The 15,390-nt window shown below is 47.7% G+C and overlaps 1 protein-coding gene across 1 annotated transcript in view; it reads left to right on the forward strand.

The window, feature by feature from the left end:
• The window catches only part of Adamts18 (ADAM metallopeptidase with thrombospondin type 1 motif 18), a 152,391-nt gene extending 137,730 nt beyond the window's left edge, over window positions 1–14,661 (forward strand). Inside the window, exons 19-23 of the mRNA XM_004625771.1 lie at window positions 840–1,044; window positions 4,630–4,812; window positions 6,350–6,553; window positions 8,440–8,587; window positions 14,546–14,661. Of these exons, the coding sequence (XP_004625828.1) occupies window positions 840–1,044; window positions 4,630–4,812; window positions 6,350–6,553; window positions 8,440–8,587; window positions 14,546–14,661 (856 nt within the window). The remainder of the gene's footprint in view (window positions 1–839; window positions 1,045–4,629; window positions 4,813–6,349; window positions 6,554–8,439; window positions 8,588–14,545) is intronic.
• The last annotated feature ends 729 nt before the right edge of the window (window positions 14,662–15,390 follow it).

Below are 15,390 nucleotides of genomic sequence, written 5' to 3' on the forward strand. Positions count from 1 at the left end.
CACTTTCAGGCATTATTACTATGACATAAATGTGTAACAGGCATACATAGATTGATTTTTTCCCCACACTTTTTATTAGTGTCTACTGGTTACACAGGTTAATGAGTTTCATTTTGATGGAAAAAATAAACTGATTTTAAGAAGTAGTTTTTGATGCGCATTCAGATGTACATCAGCTCTTGGGTAATTTGTGGGAAAAAAAGTAATGTGCTAATTTTGAATAACTAATACAAAGTTAGATTTCTATTGGCAAATTATAGGAATAGGAAGAAAAAGAGGTTTGGGGGGAACCACCCACTAAGAAACACCCCTAGGCAGCCTGCGAATGGGCCCCCTTGTCTTGTGTCTGCACATCTCTTCTCACAGATTTTCCTTGATAAGCCTCATTCTTTGGTAACTCCAGCACTTAGAAAGAAGTGTTTTTGTCCATACAAGCACCTTCTCACTGTGTTGATTTTAATAGAAATAACACTGCTTCATTAATTTGTCTGAGTCCAGTGCTTAAAAGAGTCCCTGACACAGTTTAGATCCCAATAAATTTGGTCGAATGCATGGCTGATATTAAAGTGGCATGCGATTCTTCCCATACAACAGACAAGAAGGTGTTTTTCCTAAAACTGTATAGTGACTAAATGTGCTTCCTAACAGCTGAGCCACATTTGCATAAGCTTCAAAAATCTATAAAAGAACAACAGATAAAAGATCTGATATGTAGTTTTAAGCTCTTCAGATGGATCTAAGGGCTTTCATTAGGTGGTTCATCATCCACGCTAAATGTTTTAGAAGTGACCATCAAAGGTCCTCACCTCCCTTGAAATGGTTTTGTCTGTCACCGCAAGTTGGATGCCTGGTGAATGGAGCGCGTGCAGCAAGTCCTGCGCGGGAGGCGAGCAGAGCCGGAAGATCCAGTGTGTTCAGAAGAAGCCCTTCCAGGAGGTGGAAGCCGTGCTGCATTCTCTCTGTCCTGTGAGCACACCCACCCAGGTTCAGATCTGCAACAGCCACGCCTGCCCCCCAGCATGGAGCCCTGGGCCCTGGTCTCAAGTAAGTGGAGAAGCCTTGAAGCCATGGGTCTCACCCCAAGCCCCAAGTAAGACAAGGGTGGTGAAACACTCCCAACTCTTTGTAAGGATCACACTGAGTCAGCACAGGGTCTGGGGATCTGCATTTTATCTTGTGATTCTTATGAGACCTGAAGTCCAGGACCCCCTCTTCCAGTGCTTACTCCACAAGTTCATGGGGAACCATTTGGACACAGATAATGGGTGTAGCTAGAAAGGGAGTAGCTGTAGCTCTGGCTTCTGAGTTCTTCCAAGCAAATGGGAAGATGCACATATGAAGAATGAGAATAGAAAGGAAATGTGACTCTTGCTACACCAGGAACAAAGAAGAGTTAAAGGACAGATAGAGGAGTTGGTCATGGAGCTTCTATTACCACAAACTTATAAAATTGGACGAGTCATGGACCTGCCCCCGCCCCTATTTTTCATAGCTTAGAAATTCCCTCTAATGCAGTAGTGTAGTAATTTTCCCCTGGGCAGATTTGCCCCTGAAAAACATTTTTATTGTCATAGTTGTCCCGACCTGTGGGTTAGTCAACGAGGACCCTAGAGGGGGAGTGGGGATGAGAAGGGACAGGAGACACAAAGAATGGAGACAAGACAGGATTCTGATCAAGTCTCGTTTATTCAGGGGAAGTGCTGGGTACATATAGTGGAGGCATAGGGAAATGACATCGTTGGGTAAAAGGCGCAAGTAACTAGGCAACCGGCTATGACAGGAAGTCCCACCTCCGGAGCATAGCAGGAGACTTATGGGAAATAGGTGGGATAAGAAGAATTAGGAGCTTAGCTCAGCAGAGGTAGGGGAAGAGGAAGTCAGCGAGGAAGTCAGCGTCACTAATGACGCTGATGCACCAAGAGAATTTTATAGGTCAGAGGCACTCAGGTGACCATTAAGGGATATATGGCACAGAGTCATGATGTGGCAGATTCACAGGATTTAGGAAAAGACTCACTTGCAATAGTATTGGAGGCCTGGAGTTATTGTGCCTCCCACATGCAGTGATACAGGACTTTCAAGTAACATAAGGGAAAATAAATGTAACTCTCAACCTGCTGGATGTCCTATACTCCAGGTTTGTGTTCCCCCAAATCAAAGGATGAATTTTAAGGAACAGAGGTTAAGAGTAGGAAATTTTATTGAGAGACAACTCTGGCCTCAGAGGGACAGGAGGGGCCCCAATTGGGGTAGCAATGAGCATACTTTACAGAGGAAGTTTTATAGAGCAAAATCATGGGGTGCATACAATGTGGATTAAACCTTTGATCAACAGATTTTAAGTACTGCTGCTTAGGCAGTATTCATCCAGTGGGGAAGCAGGTCACATAGCAAGTGTACATAGAAAGAACAAAGAACTTCTCAAGAAGGGATGGATCAAGTGGTCTTGGTCACCCACCAAGGTGATTGAAGTTTATTTAGTCATTCTGTCTTTATCTTGAAGCCTGGCCTCCAACAACAGATGTACCTCTAGACATAGCTGTAATGTGTGTCCATCCTTTGTACTGACTCCTTCGAGGGCTCAGCCCTCTCTGCCTGCTTAGAATATTCCCACCTTACTTATCTGTCAGTAATAATAGCACAGAGGAGATGGAAGCTACTGGATCTCGTGTGTGCATCGGTAAATGTCCCACAAAGCACAGGAGAGCTCCCTGCAGGAATGAATAGACATCAAGGCTTTCCCACCTGCAGTACCACCACATCTCACACCAACCTCTGCCAGCCAAAAGTGGCAAGCACGGTTTGGAGGATCCCAGAACTACAGGAGCTTTAGCACCCTAACTGTGAAGCCAGGTGGCAGCCACTGTCCTCTGTCCTCCCTGTGTTCTTCAGAGTACCGAATATCCTGGAGGAGGTCCATTGCTTAAGGCCAGCAGTGCAGCACAGCAGCCCAAGCAGAGGTTATAAAAAGGTCATAAGAATGCTGAGGCTACCTGTTAGGGAAGTAAGGGCCAGGAGTATGACAGAGTGTCTTGGAGAATGCTTAGGGGTTTGTTTTCCAAATGCAAGAATATGTTCCCTTACAGCACAAGGCAGGGATCAGTAGGATGTGGTTTTGAGTCTGTTGCTTTTTTTTTTTTTTTTTCTATTTTGCAGTTGGGGGTTATAATTTCTAAAGGACTATTTGAGTCTAATACGTATGTGGTCATGATGAAAAGAGATGAAGACTGGCAACTTTCAAATGAACCTTGTGTAGTTTGTTGTGCTCACCTCACATTTCACATGGAAATATTTTTAAGTGTTTTTTCTTTTAATTTGGTTACTAAGCCCAAAGATATGTTTTTTGAGAATTTGTCTCTGCCTCATAAGAAAGGAATCCCTGAGAAGGAGTTATTCCAACCTAGTCTCCCTTTAGAGACAGGCTGCAGTACCACATTGATCCCTTCTAGAGTTGCTTTCAAGCTTTTACCATTCCAAAAAATAATTGCAAACCTCCAATGAGATTTCATTCCAGCAGCAGTCGTGTCCGTGCAGTAGTGATGACAGGTGTAGCCCTCACTTCCCAGGCCTGGCAGCACCTGACTTGCTGGCCACGCTCTGTTCCTTGGTGGTGCGGTCCGCCTTGGTGCCTGGGCGCTGGTTCTCGATGCCTGTTGCGTGCACTGGAACGGTAGCGGTGATCTCCTAGGAGTTAGACGGTTATGAGATACACCCTTCCATGGAAAGCTTTGCAGGTGCCCTGCTGCTGGGAGGGCTGAGCAGCATCCCGTCACTTCCGTTCTGAATGGGAAGAGTGGGAACTCACGTTGGTCCTCAGAGCAAGCTGAGAACCACGCCCAGGCTGGGTGTGTGTTCATTAGGCCACCTCGGTCACAGTCCTTCCTGTAAAGGCCAAGGTGGTGGGTGACACATCCCTTGAGGACACGCCCACACCCAGAGCCTGTCTTTTATGTGACCCTGGCAAGCATGTAGCCAGTGTGTCTTTGCAACCTTATCCACTGCACTCAGTTCTACTAAAGCTCGAGAAAGTAAAAGTGTGAGAGTCAGTTTTCCACCGCGTATGTTTGTGGTACCTAAATATATTGGCAGACGCTGGACCTGTCCTCTCCGCAGTGGTTCGCACAGTGCCTGCAGAGCGCAGCTGCTAGGCCTGAGAACCTCAGGCCCTGGGACCGTTTCCAGGATGGTCTGTCTCGCAGTGCTGCTGCCGCACCTGTCTGCATTCTGTATGTGCACGCGTTTCTGCTCTCCTCCTCCTGCTCCTCGCTGGAGGCGAGAGTGGTCCTCTGGAGTACAGCCCCGCTCTGCTTTTCCCCATACATTTCCAGACTCTTCTCATACGTGCTACACCAAGCAGCCTCTGCCTCATGACTCCTACAACCCCTCTTCAGACCCAGGGTTATGCTGTGGGCACTGGGCCTACGAAAGGGTGAAGGCTACTTGGGACAGGCTACATGTGGTCTTGCCTGAGCCTCGAAGTACAGTCCTCCTGCTTTGGGGAACATTATTAGACTGCCACTCAGGTGCTTAAAAAGAGCTCCGTAAACATTTCATCACGATGTTCTCAACATTTACGAGATGAAAAGCACCTCAGACAGCGTGCAAATAGCATTTCTTCTCCCCTGTAAGTGCTCCAAGACCTGTGGACGGGGAGTGAGGCGGCGTGAGGTCCTGTGCAAGAGTTCTGCCACAGAGACCCTCCCTGAGAGCCGCTGCAGCAGCAGCCCCAGACCTGAGGCGCAGGAGGGCTGTGTGCTCGGACGGTGCCCCAAGAACAATCGGCTACAGTGGGTCCCTTCTTCGTGGAGTGAGGTACGAGCTCATTTTAATTCTCAGATAACCTCCCACCATCCAGATGTGCTGGGCTCCTTCCTGCTGTGCACATAGACCAGGGCCTTCCTAATGGCTGGTTCTTCACTTCTGATTTGTTCAGCAGGCAACCTCCAACCAGGGCTGCACCTTGGCCAAGGGATACAAAACCTAACAGATTGGGCATGCTCAATGCTGTGGGCAAAGCTGGTAATTTTGCGAGAAAGCCGATGGTTAGTCAGAGCCAGATCTGAGGAAAGGCCTTTATCAGAAGAGACTCCTGAGTGGCAGGAGCCCGTGGGCCAGGCAGCGGCCTAGGCAGGTTGGCAGAAGGTTGTTCGTCACAGAGTGCAGACTTACCTGAGGAAAAGGTGACAGGTGACAGGCTGGAAATACCTCCTCTACAGGAGGAGAGCCTGCAATTTGGAGGAAGCTGCCTGAAATTTGACAGGAAGCCTACACCAGTCAGACTTTCAGTTTAGGGCTGGGGAGGGGTGCAAAGCACTCACCACCCAGGCAGAAAGGACTTCAGATGGCTGTGGCAGTGATGAAGACTGGGGAGAAGCCAGGTCTTTGAATTCCTGGATTTTGTACTTTCAGACGTCTGTGGGGGAGGGGAGAGGGGTGATAATTTCCAGCTCTCCGGCTTGCTGGAATTTACAGACATAGAAAAGGACCTAAGCCCAGAGTGTATCATGTGACCAGTGAGGTCTCTTCTACAACGCTTAATCTGGTAAGGAGGATAGACACCAAGAAAGAGAGAATATCAATAATGGGATGGTGAGGTCCAGCCAGGGGGAGGCTTTTATCCCTACACATATTGGCTCATTCAGGTACCACCCTTGTGGCATGCGGAGGTCCACATCATGAATGGGGCATAGCAATATACCTCTCTCTCCCCTCATCCATTCTCTTTACAGGACATTGTAGCCTAATGACTAAATCCATGGATTTAGATAGACCCTGCATGGAACAAGCCCTCCACTCTTACAGCAGGTGGGCCTGGAGCCAGCCTGGCTCTCCTCCCCACGCAAGGGAGCTAGTGCCTGTGCCTCCCTGGAGAGTTCCCAGAAGCTCACTGTTGCTCTTCATTGTGCAGCGTATCTACACCGACGCTGACCCTTCATCACGTCCTTCTACACTCTCCTATCATTTTGTTTAAATAACTTGCAAAGGCATGTTTTTCTCGTAGCTATTTCATCAGCTTCCTGCTCTCCTTTTCTGGCCACAATGCAGCATGAGATGACTTTTTCCCTGCCTGTCATTTGGCCAAGATGTACTTGTTAAATTGTGATTCGTCCCCCTCAGCTGTCTCTTCAGCCTTTCCTTGCCTTGCTCCGATTCCTCCTACCTCACAGAGGTCTGAGGGTAGTTGTGGTTGTCTCAACGAACAGTCTTCTGGGATTTTCCCTTTCTCTTGAGCCCTTCTTGCTCTGTGGTGCCGAGCTCCGTGACTGTGGGAAAGTCGTGGCGCTCCGCTGGCCTCTGGCCAAGGTGTCCGTGTTGCTGGGGCACTCACAGCTCTGTTCTTGGCTCCTAGTGCTCCGCCACCTGTGGCTTGGGGGTGAGGAGGAGGGAGATGAAGTGCAGTGAGAAGACCTTCGAGGGAAAGCTGATCACTTTCCCAGAGCGAAGATGCCGCAACATCAAGAAACCAAACCTGGATTTGGAAGAAACATGCAACCACAGGGCTTGTCCATCGTACACCTTGGCGGCGGGCTGGTATTCGTCACCATGGCAACAGGTGAGCATGCGCAGACTGAGGAGGCTGGTGTCTGAGTGAGATGGGAACAGAAAATAAAACAGGTAGCCTGCCGAGGATTGCTCTACACGCTTGGACAGTTGCATAACTGTAAAGAAGAAGGGCTTGTGTTCTTTGGCCACCCCTGTCTGCTGGGGGACCCTAGGTGGATTATTCAATCTGTAACCTTAGTTTTCACATCTGGAAATTTGGAACAGTTATTACTGTCACACAGCATTGTGTTTTGTTCATAAGTAAGTGATAACTGTGCAGCACTTGTGCCAAGCCTGTCATGTTGATCTGATGTTGCTATAGCCCCTAAAACCATCTTAGAAATGATGTTCATAATCAAGTTTCTGAACAATACTATAACACTAATGTTTCCAGACTGCCTCTATGTACTCTGCTCAGTATTGTGCATGCATTTGCTCCTTTAATTCTTGATACAGCCCTCTCAGTAGGCCTGGTTGTGTCTATTTGGGGACTAGGGCAGATAGAGTCACGGTGTTAGGCAGTTCAAGCCAAGACCACCCGATTTGGGGGCTCATGAGATGTTTGAGTAAACCTGAGTGAAGCTTCGGCTCCAGTGGGCTGGGACTGGTGCATGCCCATGCGTTGGAAAAGCAGCTTGTCTTTAGGCATCTGAGATCTCGTGGGTGTCCTTGAGACATTCTGACAACACGATCTGCAAAGTGCTTGAAGAGTTGGCTGGGAGGAAAGAAGCCAAGGGCTCGGCCTGAGCGAACACTTCCAGCTGGCTGTGCACCGAGCACATAGATACAGGGTTCCAGCTGCTGTACTGTGCTGCTATCTAGAAACTGATTCTCATAAGATTCAGATCCATGATCAGCAAGGAATTTCCAGGAAGCCAGACCGGTCCACCACTTCTGCTCCTGCAGAGAAAGCCACACGCATTTACCCGAGTGCTGACCTAGCTACAACAAAGCAGCCTTGAGGGGATGCGAGGGTGCAGGTGCCCCTCGAGCCAGAAGTGCTTACTAGCTCTCCTGTTATGGCTGATGATGTAGGGACAGTCATACAATCATATCTGAAGGTTGGGCTAATTCACATTCACACTCTTTCCAAAAGAAACTTACTCCCCCTTCCCCCCACATACTGGGCCAGATAATGAAGCTGCTCCAACAACGGGAAAAGCATGCTAATTTTTCAAGGCAAATCCACTTAATTAAATTTTTTTTAGTCTTTTATTTGGTATAGGGACTCATTATGTAGCTCATACTCATAGTGATCCTCCTGTCTCAGCCTCCCCAGCAATGGGATTATAGGTGTGTGCCACCATGCCAGGTTTCAGTGGCCGGCCTAGCATGTGGAACCTGGAATCAAATCCAGGTCGCTATGCTTGCCTAGGCAGGCACTTAGACTGCTGAGCTATCTCCAGGGCCCAGTTAACTTTTTTAACTGGGCAGTGAAATCACTGATATTTTAGGAAGCACCAACTCCCCTGTGCTAATTCAGAATTTGGCTGGACACCGAAGGCAAAATGCCAGCATCTCACGTCATCATTCTTTCTCTCTTAGTTTTGAAACTATCCCCCTCTACGATGGCATCTGCAAAGAGCATCTGGAATTCTTTAAATAGTGTGCTTCATTCCCTAGATGTGTTTGGGTTGGTTTCTCCAGTATTAAGGTTACTTCTGGACATGCTCTTCATGAGCCACTGATCGGGGGACACAGCATTTGCCTAAGGTGCTTCCAGGTAGATCGGATGGCTCACACACATTACGATGGACGCGACACACCTGTGCCTGGCCCCAGACGATCTGCCGCGTTGGCCGACCCCTCAGTAACATCCAAGAGATGCTTGTTCCGTCGCTGCCCTCAGGAAGGGCGCCATCGCTGTGCAGCCCAACCCCTCTCTCTCTCCTGCAGTGCACGGTCACCTGCGGCGGAGGCATCCAGACGCGCTCGGTCCACTGTGTGCAGCACGGCCGCCCCTCTTCCAGCTGCCTGCTTCGCCAGAAGCCTCCAGTGCTCCAAGCCTGCAATACCAACTTTTGTCCGGCTCCTGGAAAGAGAGGTAGAGGGCCCCATGCCCCAGCCAGAGAATGAGTCTGTGGGATGATGCGCCCTAGATTTGTCCCACAGCTTGGGGACAGTTACTGTCCAAATAATCAGGTCTGCATGCAAAGGGAATGTTTAATTTCTTTTTTTTTTTAATGTATTTGGCACAGGGACTACAGGGTCTCACTGCTAGATTGGACTCATAGCGATTCTCCTGTTTAAAGCCTCCCAAGTGCTGGGATTACAGGTGTATGCCACCATACTGTCTCAGTTGCCGTCTCATTGTGCCCCAGGGACAGGACTAGCACAGCACACAGGGGATCGAACCCCAGCTGCCGCGCTCTGCCTGAGCAGGCACTTTTATCCACTGAGCTATCTGGCCAACCCTTTAATTTTGTTTCTAAAATCTTTTACTTATTTAGTACAGGGTCTCACTATGCAGCTCAGACTCATTGTGATACTCCTGTCTCAGCCTCCCTAGTGCTGGGATTATAGGTGTGCACCACCATGCCTCAGCTCAGTGTGAGGCCAGCATGGCATGTGGTACCAGGGATCAAACCTGGATCCTTGCACTTTCCAGACAGGTGCTTAGACTGCCAAGCTGTCACCCTCGAAATGTTTAGTTTTAGAAGATGCTGTAACCATTCATTCTTTGAAAGTGGGGAAAGGTCACCTTGCAAGTCCATTTTTAAAAATTAGCTATTTTGTTAAAACTGAAAAAGTAATGAGTGTGTGACAGAGTTTCTGCTAACCCATGGAAATATAAGCGCCAACAGTAACTGCCCTCAAAGGGTTCACACTTTGGATTACAGTGAATTACAATGAATGGATATTAGGCTGGGACTACGCTTGCAGTGGTTTCTGAAAATCAGCTTAGGTGCAGCGGGTACTCATAGGAAACTCAATTGTCAGGGTAAAGCGTACCAGCGTTTACGAATCCAGCTCATTTTAAGGCAATCCTACAAAGAGCAGGAAATAGCCCAGCTTTCCCGAGACTGTGTGGTCTCATACCTGCTTCTTCCAATTCATGGCAGCTCCGACCCAGGATCCAGGACTGTTACCCATGTGCTCCATCCCATCTGCATCTCTTCCCATCTCTCCATTATTGATTGACTTCCTAGCGTTTGGGGTTGAGGCTAATGTTCCTTCTTTCTCTTTGTGCTATCTGGATTACAAAGATAAAGAAACGGGCTGTGGCAGATGCTGAAAGCTAGATCTTCTGTAGGCCCTGCAGGAATCTATGAGGAAGAGGTGTACAGTTTTGGGCAGCAGGTCACATTCTCTGGGACCTCTTCCCCATCTCTTTGTCACAATCAAATCATCACTGGGAAAGCCATACCACATACAAGACCCAGTCTGGAAGAAAACACAGCTCCTAGGCTGCCTCAGGAAGGACAAAGGCCAACCATGACTATTCCTCCTGAGGAGGTGTATAATTGAGAGTGGACATGGATAGGCGGTCCCTGATGCTAGGGGGACCACTAGTCCTGTGTCCACCTGCTATCTAGTACTTCACCAAGCTTTCAGTGGGTGCTTTCTTTGCTTTTAATGAATATATGCATGAATGTGTGAATAAGTGGTGTGAGAAATCCTTCGGGTCCTCTGCTTCAGTCAAAGTAAAGTCAGCAGCATCTCATATACATCTCCAGGGATCAAAAATACAGCCCAGCAGGATGTTGTTCTTAAGCTACAGAAAGAGGAAGAAGATACAACATCACAACCGTACATAAGTGGGGAGGGTATTAGCGGTGCGACCTTCGAGGACAGCTCTACCTGTGCTACAGGAATGGGGGTGATTCTCAGGGACTACATGGGAATGCTCCCCTCAGCAAAGTAAGGCTGCTATGCGAAGAGTAAAGAGAGAAGGCACCTATTTTTATTGGCAAAGGTGTGACCTATAGTTTACTGGTGGGAGCTCTTCCCCATTCCTATCCCAAGAAGAAAAAGAGTCACTTGCCTATGCTATCACTTGGTAGGGTGCATTTTCTTGCTGTGAGTTTTCAGGAGACAAGAACCAGCAGTAAGCAGATTCAGTTCTTTCAGTCATCTCTGATACCTCCCCGTAGGAACTGACAGTCACATGGGTTTCCAGCCCTGACAGTAACTCACACTGCCCTCTGGAGAAGAACTTCCTGCCAGGGTTGGCATCATCCCAACTTCCAACCAAGCAGGTTTCCCATCCCTAGACTCCTTGTTATGCAGATAGTCCAGGGATCTTTATCCTGGACTATTATCACTGTGGGATTTTCACTAAGGGGGTTTTGATTGGATGTCCACACCAGGCACCATCCTTATGGCTTTGTTATACATGTTTATATAAAACCACTCAGCTTTGTTTGTCATAGTGCACGCATTATACCCAGCTATTTGTCCACACCTCTCTGAGAAATTTCAGCTACAGACGAGTGACATCAAACAAGGGTAACTGTCACGGAATCCCACATCTTGGGTTTGGGTAGCATCTTACAGTGAAAGGAGCACAAACTCTGAAATCACGCAACTAGACATGAACCTATCCTGGCACTTACTAGTTATGCAGCATTGGTCAAAGAGGGAGATAATGTTTACCTTGAAGGGTGTTAGGCTTTTGACAGCATCACAGCAGAGAAACAGGTAGAAGGAGAAAGGGAAAGGGGCTTTATTATCTTGGAGGACATAGAATCTGGGGAAGATGAAAGAGTCTCTGGATTGGAACAAAGGGAGGTTGAGGCTTCTATAGCCCTGGTGGAGTTTGAGGGGGATGTTTAGATATACCTGAGGAACTGATTGGGGTCTCCCCTGAGGTGGTGGGAAGGGTGAAAGTGCACCCAGGGCTGAGTTGGAGAAGGGGAGAGGTGGTCTTGGGGAAGATAAACTGTTGTTTTAAGGGCTTCAGCCAGATTAGATGACCACCATAGTGATTCAGCAATTCACCTAGGGCCAGAAGCTATCAAAGGGTTGTTGTGATTCCATTTCTAAATACTTATTTAGCACTTTCATGGCATACGTTTTTGGAGATTCTTGATGGCAAAAGAAAACAGGGCAACTAATGAACATATTAGCAGCCAGAAGTAAAACAGAGCTCAGGAAGAAAAAATGACTGGGAGAAGGAAATAGGAAAACTAGTTTACAAAGGATTGTGATGATGATGGTGCAGTGTGGGAGGAAGGTAGCCAGGTGCATACCTGGGAGACAGGAATATGCCACTGAAGTGAAGGAATGTCAGTCATATGCTTGAAGTGTAGTGGACAAGGTGGTAGCTCAGCTTTAACCCTGCGTAGGATGGAAGCCAGTGGGGTACGTGGAGCTATAGGGTCTGGCTTGGGGGAAGGTCATTGGCAGTGACATCGCTAAACACACAGGCTGCCTGCAGGACAGAGGCAACTTCTGTACCCTTCTGCCAGCTGCAGAATTCCACTGGCGGTGCCACGAACAGGGGCGATGAGAAACTGGGTGAAGTTTGAAGATTGAGCTAATACTGGCTTGTTTGCATGTAGGATGTGAGATGAAGGAGGACTCCACGGTCATCCTACCTAGTATGCACTGACCCAGAGTAGGCACTCACATAAGAAGCTGTTAGTAATTAAGCTATGGAGACTGCCAGCATTGTGTTATGCCACATGTCTGCCTCCTGGCTTACATGAACAGCCAGGTACCTGCCGAAGCCCCACTCTTATCTTCAGATAAAACACTGTGGTTAGAACTATGGTTTCAGTAGTTGGGGCTTATTTTCTTGGACTACCATTTTATCAGTAGAGTGATCTCTGTACTCTAAAAGAAACTAAGATATCTACTAACAGATGAAGGCATAGGACACTGTAAAAATGTATTTTTTCCAGGTCTTTTTCTCTTCATCTACCTTGTATATATAACTCAGTCTCCTGGCACCCATCCCAAGGAAGAGTACTCATTTCATAGAATATGACTATTTTTTCAGATACTCACAAATCTTACTGACAGTTTTTTAGGATGTCCCCCTGCTCATGCCTTTTACTAAAGCTGCCAGCAGACTCTCTAGCCCCTGCCTTTCAAGTGCATTCAGGAGTGTCTGGAAGCAGAATAATAACTCCACCATTATACGTAAGTTGAGATGTGGTATGGTTTGAATGATTATTGTAGTCATGATAGTTTCAAGCAACTTGGTTTACTTTCATCAAGGTTTATGGAGAAACTATTTCGTGATAGGCAGTGTTTGACAAAGTCCCTGCTTTCAAGGAGTCTGCATCCTGGGGGACAAAGAGATAGTAACCAGGAGTATGACAGCTAAATTAAGTATATAATTAGTATGCTAAATTAAATGTAGCAAAATAAAGCAGGATGTTGAATAAGGAGGCCAAGGAGATTGCTGGTTGTATAGCATAGTCAGAGACGCTCTTATGCTGGTGCTGGCCTGGGGATCAGCAAGGGTCGAGAGTAACTGGCTGGGGCAGGAGAGGAAGAGGAGGGCGGGGGCTGGGGAACCCTAGGCTCAAGGCCTTGGCCTCAGCCTCAACTGCAGTGACTGTTCCCTGGATGCCAGGGGGAGGGGAAGAGTTTGAGGTCAGGAATGACAGGAATTGGCCGTGTCCCAAAGTGATGCCTGGCCCTCTGTGATATAAGGCAAAAGAAATCAAGGGGCCTGGGAGCCGCAGGCAGTGAGGCTACATAGAGTGAGGCTGCAACTCGGGGGCAGAAGGAAAGGCAGGGTGGCGGAGAGCCACACCCAAGGACACAAGGGAGACGCCAAGGGGCGGATCTGTGGGTGGGTAGCTGTGGAGGGCAGGCTAGAACAGTCGAAGTCAGAAGCCACTGAAGACTAGGGCAGGGATAGAGGTAGAAGTAGAAAATTCCAGTGCTGAATAATGTTTAGCTACACATAGCAGAGATCTTTTTTTTTTTTCCTTCTTTTTTTTTCTGTATTTTTAGGACAGGATCCACAGGGTCTACAGGGTCTCACTATGTAGATCAGACTCAGAGTGATTCTCCTGTTTTCAGCCTCCCAAGCTGTGGGATTACAGGCATGCACCATCATGCCCAGTCTCAATCCCATCTCAGGAGGGCCGGCACAGCACGCAGGGGATTGAACCCTGGTTGCTGTGCTCTGCCTAAGCAGGCACTTTACAAAGATCCTATTTTCAAAGTGAAAAATACATGTTAAATATGTCATGGGACAGTCATGGGCCCCTAGCCCCTCCTACATTATGCATTCATGTTGGGGTAAAGAAAGTGTTACGTGTGATTGCATTCCTCATCTCCTAAATTGTATCCAACCATCTCAGATGTTCATGATCCTGCTTCCAAGGATACTGACAGAGCTCATTTTCTGTAAGCAGCTAATGAAATTAGAAAGGGCAGATATTAAGGCTACTTTTTTTTTTCCAAACTGGCTAGGAGATTGATTTAAACCTTCACAGCACGTTGTAGCTCAGTCTCATGTCCAGGTGATGACTATATTAAGCCCCCAGCTCACCCTAGGCCACCAGCACCCTTGGGTGATTTGCAGAAATACAGGACTGCAGCTCCCACTCTAGACCTTCTGAATCTGAATCAGTGGATTAACAAAATTCTCCAGGGGGTGAAGGTGGGGATCCCAGCACTCAGGAAACTGAGGCAGGAGGATCATCGTGAATTCCAGACTAGCCTGGGCTGCAGGGTGAGCTCAAGGCCAGCTTGAGCTGCATAGCAAGACCCTGTCTCAAAGACCAAAAAAAAAAAAAAAAAAACCCAAAAGCCCTAGGGGTCTCTAATGTGCCATTCTAGGGTACCTTCCTCAGCACTCCAGTTTACAGTGGCTTCAGGCAATGTGGGAGGATAAAGCATTGATCTCTTACTGCATGCAACTTAGCATCTATTTTTCCCGCATGTCGACTTTGCCGAGGGTCACGGTCCCTTTTGATACCTTCATCCTGCACCTTATCGCCCAACACAGAGGCCCAAAGTCATTGTCCCACTGACTCTCGTCTGAGATGAAGGTGGAGCCTCCCACTGATGCGCTCAATGTCTTGTGTCATCTTAGAGGATCCAGCGTGTATAGACGTCTTCAGCTGGTGCCACCTGGTTCCTCAGCATGGGGCCTGCAATCACAAGTTCTACGGGAAACAGTGCTGCAAGTCCTGCACAAGGAAGAGCTGAAGTTGGGGACACCCCACGGCTCCGCCATCAGAGTCCTCCTGCCTTTCAGCCTCCACAGGGACCAGGCCCTTCGATCCCTGGCTGGGCTCTGTGACCCTTCATACGGTGCTACACAATCCGAGGAGCACGCAGGCTGATGCCGGTCTCCCTAATCGGTGTCCTGGAGCACAAGGTACTCTGAAGCACTTGAACATGAGAAGCGATGACAAATCTGACTTAGCAAAATAAGAAAGAGAAAACTGATTTGCACTGTTACCCAAAAGAAGTGACGCATCACACTGAGCTATGTCAGTTTGCCGTTTGACAGATTGAGTGTCTCAGGATCTCAGAGGCAGGCCCCTTTCCTTCTCTTTGAAATTCCAAAGAGTCAGTGGAAAAGACATTTTTTTTTTTTTTTTTTTTTTTTTAAAAAGGTCCTTTAAGAGTTTGGGTCCAGTCAAATCTGGATGGAGTACCAGTCAAACATGGATGCCGGGCTATTGCGTGGAGTTTAGAGTTCCACCTAAGCTGTGAACACGCAAATCAGGAGTTACATCAGGAGACAAATGGTGCTCACAACCGTGCTTGCTGCTGGACTGGCAAGCCTTGTGTTATGTTTATTTAGTGTGTGTGTGTGTGTGTGTGTGTGTGTGTGTGTATTGTTGTTGTTGATAAAAATATATTCTACTTAGTAAGTCTCCAAGACTAAAGCTAAAAATTTGAAAAGTGTTCCAAAGAAGAGAACACAGT

The sequence above is a fragment of the Octodon degus genome, unplaced genomic scaffold (assembly GCF_000260255.1).
Source record: "Octodon degus isolate 3935 unplaced genomic scaffold, OctDeg1.0 scaffold00011, whole genome shotgun sequence".
Taxonomy (NCBI): domain Eukaryota; kingdom Metazoa; phylum Chordata; class Mammalia; order Rodentia; family Octodontidae; genus Octodon; species Octodon degus.